The sequence below is a fragment of the Chaetura pelagica genome, unplaced genomic scaffold, assembly GCF_000747805.2.
Source record: "Chaetura pelagica isolate M959 unplaced genomic scaffold, ChaPel_1.0 scaffold329, whole genome shotgun sequence".
In the NCBI taxonomy this organism is placed as follows: domain Eukaryota; kingdom Metazoa; phylum Chordata; class Aves; order Apodiformes; family Apodidae; genus Chaetura; species Chaetura pelagica.
This window is the reverse complement of record NW_009954609.1, coordinates 71,719-77,722: the sequence shown is the minus strand read 5'-3', so window position 1 is coordinate 77,722 and position 6,004 is coordinate 71,719. Positions and strand designations below refer to the sequence as shown.

General features: G+C 56.1%; 1 protein-coding gene across 1 annotated transcript in view; it reads right to left on the bottom strand.

Moving 5' to 3' along the window:
* The window catches only part of MLPH (melanophilin), a 23,992-nt gene that overhangs the window by 13,447 nt on the left and 4,541 nt on the right, over window positions 1–6,004 (bottom strand). The window contains exons 7-10 of the mRNA XM_010005452.1: window positions 5,555–5,735; window positions 4,779–4,927; window positions 2,637–2,717; window positions 1,113–1,304 (exon numbers count right to left, since the gene is read on the bottom strand). Of these exons, the coding sequence (XP_010003754.1) occupies window positions 1,113–1,304; window positions 2,637–2,717; window positions 4,779–4,927; window positions 5,555–5,735 (603 nt within the window). The remainder of the gene's footprint in view (window positions 1–1,112; window positions 1,305–2,636; window positions 2,718–4,778; window positions 4,928–5,554; window positions 5,736–6,004) is intronic.

Here is a 6,004-nt window from a genome sequence, read left to right as displayed (position 1 = left end):
CGGTCAGTCCGAGCCACAGGGACACAGGCTGTTGTTGGGGTCTCCAGGGTGGTTGGCACCCCCCAGACAGAAGCCCAAAGTTCATACCCTTCCCAGTCCCACCTCCCAGGAGAGGGAGAACTTCAAAACCTCCCTGTGGTGGCCCCTCCTGCAGTGCCTTTGGCCAAAAGAGGCAGCCAGGTGGGGCAGCTCCTGAGCACACTCTGCTTGGGCTGGAAGGGACCTTCCAGATCATCTAGTTCCATGGGCCCACATCCCAGGCTGCTCCAAGCCCCATACAACCTGCCCTTGGACACTTCCAGGGATGGGGCAGACACAGCTTCCCTGGGATGCATCCAAAGTGTGGCCAGCAGGGCCAGGGAGGGGATTGTTCCCTTCTGCTCTGCTCAGACCCCCCTGCAGGGCTGGGGCCAGGCCTGGAGCCCCCGACATCAGAAGGACATGGAGATGTTGGAGGGGCTCCAGGGACCTTTTCCAAGGGCAGGGAATGATGGGACGAGGGAGAATGGCTTAAAACTGGAAGAGAAGAGATTGACGTGAGACATGAGGAGGAAATTCTTCCCTAGGAGACTGGTGAGACCCTGGCCCAGGTTGCCCAGAGCTGCCTGGAGCTTGATGAGGCCCTCAGCACATGTGCAAACAGGCTGAAGAAGCTCATCATCTCCCTCTCAACTGATAAGTGCCTGGAAACCAAGGAGATGGGCTGATATGTGCATGGGCAACCATCAGTGGTGTTGACAACCAGATGTGTCTCCAGGCAAGAGCTTGCATAGCCCCGGCCACCTCATCCCAGCTGATGGTTTTATCATTTTATGGTGCCTTCAAAGTAGGCCTGAGGGGGTTTGGTTTCCCCCATTTCCCATGGGAAACATCTGTTTCCATCACAGCGTCTCCCAGTCGGAAGAGTTTCTCCTGCTGGAGAGGAAAAGGGGGTAGAAACCACCTTGGAATCCTGCAACATCCAAGCCTGGAGCTGGTGGGAGGACAGTTGCTGCTCAAGAAAGCCACAATGACATGGACCAGTCCCTCAGACCCTGGGACCTCCCTGTTCTTCATGGCCCTTGGACCTCCCTGCCCCTCAGACCCTGGGAGCACCTTGTCCCTCAGGTTACCTTCTGGGCATCTCTGTCCATGTCCTCACTGGAGGAACTCATCTCTGGCTTCTTGGCCTTCTTCTCTTCCTGCTCCACTTCTTCTTCAGAGGAGATCTCTTTGTCACTGATGTTGCTGGCTAACTCCTCCAGCTTCCTCTTCAGCTCCTCCTCCTCAGCATCAGGATCAAGTGGGGACTCTGGGGCTGGAGACTGAAGGAGAAGAAGAAGAAGAAGGGAGTTGTCCAAGGGCTTGTTGTGGTGGACAACAGGGTGTACCCAGGCCCATAAATCACCCTGTTTTCATGAGGAATCATGAGGCTCTGAGAGCAGAGGTCACAACCATCCAGATTTTTGTGACCCATCTGACTTTTTGAAGGATAAAAAAAAAAGGGGGGGGAACTTCTCTGGAATGTTCCCTGTCCATTCCAGGAGCCAGGGTGGTGGGTTCAGAGAGAACAGCCTCAAATCAGACACCCAAAAATCCATGTGAAGTGACCTGAGCCCTCACAGACTCTCCAGAACTTCCCACCTTACTCTGAACTCAACCTCAAACCCAGCTCAGCTCTATTCTCCCCAGCTTGGGAAGGGAGGAGCAGCTCAGAAGGGACACGGAGACAAATCCTCCTTGAGTCACAGATCTCAGGTTCACAATAACCAGGTCACTTCCCCACAAGTGCTACTTGATCCTCTCGTGGTTCCCAAGGAGCTGTCACCAACTCTGCAGATGCACCAACAGCCTCTTCACACTCCTCCTGAAATGGGCCTTTCTGGGGAGCTTTGAAGTGATTCCCCATTTTCGTGGTGCTGAAGGAGCAGGGAAGGCTCTGACTTGGGGGAGGGATGGAGACAAAGGGGTTAAATTGGCTTCTGCTCCTGGCCTGACATGTTTTCTCAAGTTCTCCATCCCCAGGAACCAGAGAAGAGCTTCTGAAGTCAAAAGACAGGATGAAAATTATCAGAGGATCATGGGATGGGCTGGGTTGGAAGGGACCTTCAAGATCACTGAGACCCTTCCTGGGCAGGGACACCTCCCAGGTTGCTCCAAGCCCCATCCAGCCTGGCCTTGGACAATTCCAGGGATGGGGCAGCCCTAATTAGTGCTCCCCAACTTAATTGTCATTGAATCATAGAAGCCCAGACTTTGGGTTGGAAAGGACCTTAAAGCTCCAACCCCTGCATGGGCAGGGACACCTCCCACCAGCCCAGGTTGCTCCAACCCCCATGGAAAGCTGGTCTTGAACACTTCCAGGGATGGGGCAGCCACAACTTCCACCTGTTCCAGTGTCCCACCACCCTCCCAGTGAAGAATTCCCTCCTCATGTCCCACCTCAATCCCCCCTCTTCCAGCCTTAATCCAACCCCCTCATCCCACCCTTCCAGGACGAGTTCAACCCACCAAGTCAAGTCCACCTGCCTTCCTCCTCCTCTACCATTGGACTAGGTGGTCTCCAGAGGTCCCAACCTCCACCACCCCTCTGAGCTGACTGTCCCACACCCTTGGGGTGGGCAGGAGGGGGCCCTGCTGTCCCTGCAGGGAGTTACCTGAGGGTGCCCCAGGACGTTCCCCTCCAGGCGGCTCAGCAGGCGCTCGAGGGCAGAGACGCGCTGGTGGAGCTGCTGGATCTGGAGGGAATGCAGGAAGGAAGGAAGGAAGGAAAGGGAGAGAGGAGAAGACAACAACCAAAAAAGGAGGAGGAGAAACCAGCTCAGCCCACCAGGAAGGACAGAGGGCACCCAGCAGAAGCAAGCAGGCAGCAAAGACACCCCCCACCCAGCCAGGAGACACAGCGTGGAAAGGTGGCCCTGGAAGCTTCTGAGATCCTCCTCCCTCCTTCCTGCCTGGCTCTTCCAACTGGGAAGAAGAAGACTGAGCCCAGAAGCACATCAAGGAGATGTTGGTGCCTCTGCTGAAGAGCCAGGGCACCTGGTGTGTTTTGTTTTGGTGGTGAGATCAGCTCGGGCGTAGGAAACGGAGGCGCTTTGTTGTCCTGCTGGAAAGGGAAGGTTTGTCCCCTTTTCTTTCCATTCAAAGAGGACAAAGAAAACCTTTCTCCTTTGATCCAAAACAAAGGGGGACCAAAGGGTGAGAAACAGGGCTTGTTCTTCAGGAGATCAAACATGACCTCCCCTGCCCTCCTGTCCCTGAGTGCCTGGGCCCTATTCAGCAGCAGGAAATAAAACCACCCAACAAAGGGGTTGGAGGCTTTGTCCTCATCAGCTCTGTCTTCTTGTTAATGTTGCTGTGCTAATTAGCTCCTCAGGACAGCTTGGAGAGGTGGTGGATCTGAAGAGCTGAGCCCTCTGGAGAGCTCAGAGGGTTGTCAGGAGCACCATGAAGCTCCCGGTGGCTGCCCAGCCCTGGGGGCTCCCGGGTGACAAAGAGAAGGTGATGGGGCCACCAGCTTCACGTGGTGGAAAATGAGGCAGAGGGTGGGAGAGGACAGAGGACAATGCAGAGGGGGTGGGCTGCAAGAGAGGAGCTTTCAGCCCAAGCCTTTCAAGATGGCATCAAAGCTCTAGGAACCCAGAATCACTGAGCTCCAGCCGAACAGGGTTTGGGGGCAAACTGGGGCTGTTCCTTGGGGCAGGTTGGATGGGGCTTGGGGCAACCTGGGCTGGTGGGAGGTGTCCCTGCCCATGCAGGAGGGTGGAACTGGATGTCTTTACACCATGGAATGGTTTGAGTTGGAAGAGACCTTAAAGGCCACCTAGATGATCCACTAGATGATTTTCAGGGCGGCTGCCCCACTCCTGCAAGTGTCCAAGGGCAGCTTGGATGGGGCTTGGAGCAACCTGGGCTGCTGGGAGGTGTCCCTGCCCATGGGACTGGAGATCTTGAAGGTCCTTCCCACCTGCACCAGGCTGGGATTTCAAGCTGGATAGCATGGAAACATGGGTAGTCCTGCCTTCCCTCTCCTTTGGGCTGGCAGGTGGCCTCTCCCTGGCCAAGGGTGACAGCAGGATCCATCATGCTGGAGTTAATGGCCCAGCAGACAAGCAGGTCCCTTCCTGCTGGGCCAGGCTGGCTGGGAGGAGGGGGGTGCCTAGGGAAGCAGAGGAAGCCATCAAGCTCCTGGGTGATGTTGGCACAAGAACAAATAGGGTTCAAAGGGGGAGGGAGAAGATGCCCCATGGCCATTGGAGTGAGGAGGCTCCAGAGCAGCTGCTGGGGAGTCATCTGAGGGGTGGGATGATTTCAGCCCCATTGCCCAGCAGAGCATTTCATGCCTGTGGCCTCGTTAGGGCCACCAAGCCCGGGTGGCTGGAAAAGGAGTGGCATTCCCTGCTGGCAGCTAAGGAGAAGGGACAGGGAAGGACATGAAGGGCTCTGTCAGCTCCAACACAGCCCTTTTTGGGACATCCTTCTCTCCCATCACCTGGGAGGGAGGTGACAGGTCGTCCCGACCCAGTCCTACCAGGGCAGGAACATTCTGAGCTGCCAAGGAACACAAGGATCTTGGTCCTCACTCCAGATCCTTCTCCAGCCCTTTCACTTGACAACAGCCCCAGGAAAGCCCAGGGCAGGGACCTGAGCAGCAACACTGACTAAGGTGGCTGGGAGGTCACCTTGGGTTGTCATCACTGCCTGTCATCTCCTCTGAAGGCTCCTCCTTGCACCAAGGAGGGCAGGAGGGGCTTGGCCACAGGGTTGGTCTCCCAGGAGGTTGGGCAGGAGTTGGTTACCTCATTCCTGGCCTGGCTGATGCTCTCCTGGGAGGAGGTTCTGCTCCAGCCTCGCATGGGATGTTGGGACAGCAGCTGGGCTCCCTTGGTGTCCTCATCAGAGGTGTCCATGTCTGCTGAGCACCTGGGCTGCTGGCTCCAGGGGCTGCCTTGGGAGACAGAAGGTACAAGAGCTTCACCCACAGCCCTGAGTGACCTCCGGAGCACCAGCCCCATCCTGAAGACAGGAACAAGCCTTTGGCTTTGGGTAATGAAGATTCTGAGGACAAAACCTGTCCAACTTGACCCTGTGCTGGGCACTGGTGAGGCCACACCTCAAATCCTGAAGACAGTTCTGGGGCCCTCACCCCAAGAAGGGCATTGATGGGGTGGAGTGTCCAGAGAAGAGCAACCAACTGGAGCAAGGTCTGGGACAAAACCCGTGAGAAGCAGCTGGAGGGCCTGGGGGTGTTCAGCAGAGGAGGCTGAAGGGAGACCTCACTGTCCTCTACAACTGCCTGAGGAGGCTGGAGGGAGGTGGCACCATTTCTTTGCCCAAGGAAGAAGCACCAGGACAAGAGGAAATGGCCTCAAGTTGCTCCAGGGGAGGCTGAGATTGGATCTTAGGAAAAATTCCTTCCTCAAAAGGGCTGTCAGGCCCTGGCGCAGGGCAGGGGTGGAGCCCCCATCCCTGGGGGGGTCTCGAAGCCCTGGAGATGGTGCTGAGGGACACGGTTTGGTTGGCATGGGGTTGATGCTCCTGCAGCCCTGGGAGCAGCCGGGCCAGGGACACTCACCAGGCTCTGGGTTCCCCTCCAGGCTCCTCCCGGCGCTGAGGGTGAGCAGGAGGTGGGTGCTGAAGCGCTGGGGGGACCCCCCTCCTGCCCCCTGCTCCTGCAGGTGGAACACCAGCTCGGCCTCCTCCCCCCCGGGCTCCTGGGAAGCATCTTCAGCCGGGCTGGGACCATCTGGGAAGGGCTGGGAGAGCAGGAATCCTGCTGAGCAGCCCCTGGAGAAGCCTCTCCCCACCTTCCCCAAACACCTCCTGCCTCTTCTCCTCCAGGACACACCTTTTAAACTGCCAACTTGGTGATCCTTCTCTCTCATTCATCTCACCAATTAATTCATTCACCTCTAATGAACATGAGCTCTAATGAGCTTTAATAATAAATAGAATATATAATAATAATAATAATAATAATAATAATAATAATAATAATAATAATAATAATAATAATAATAATAAT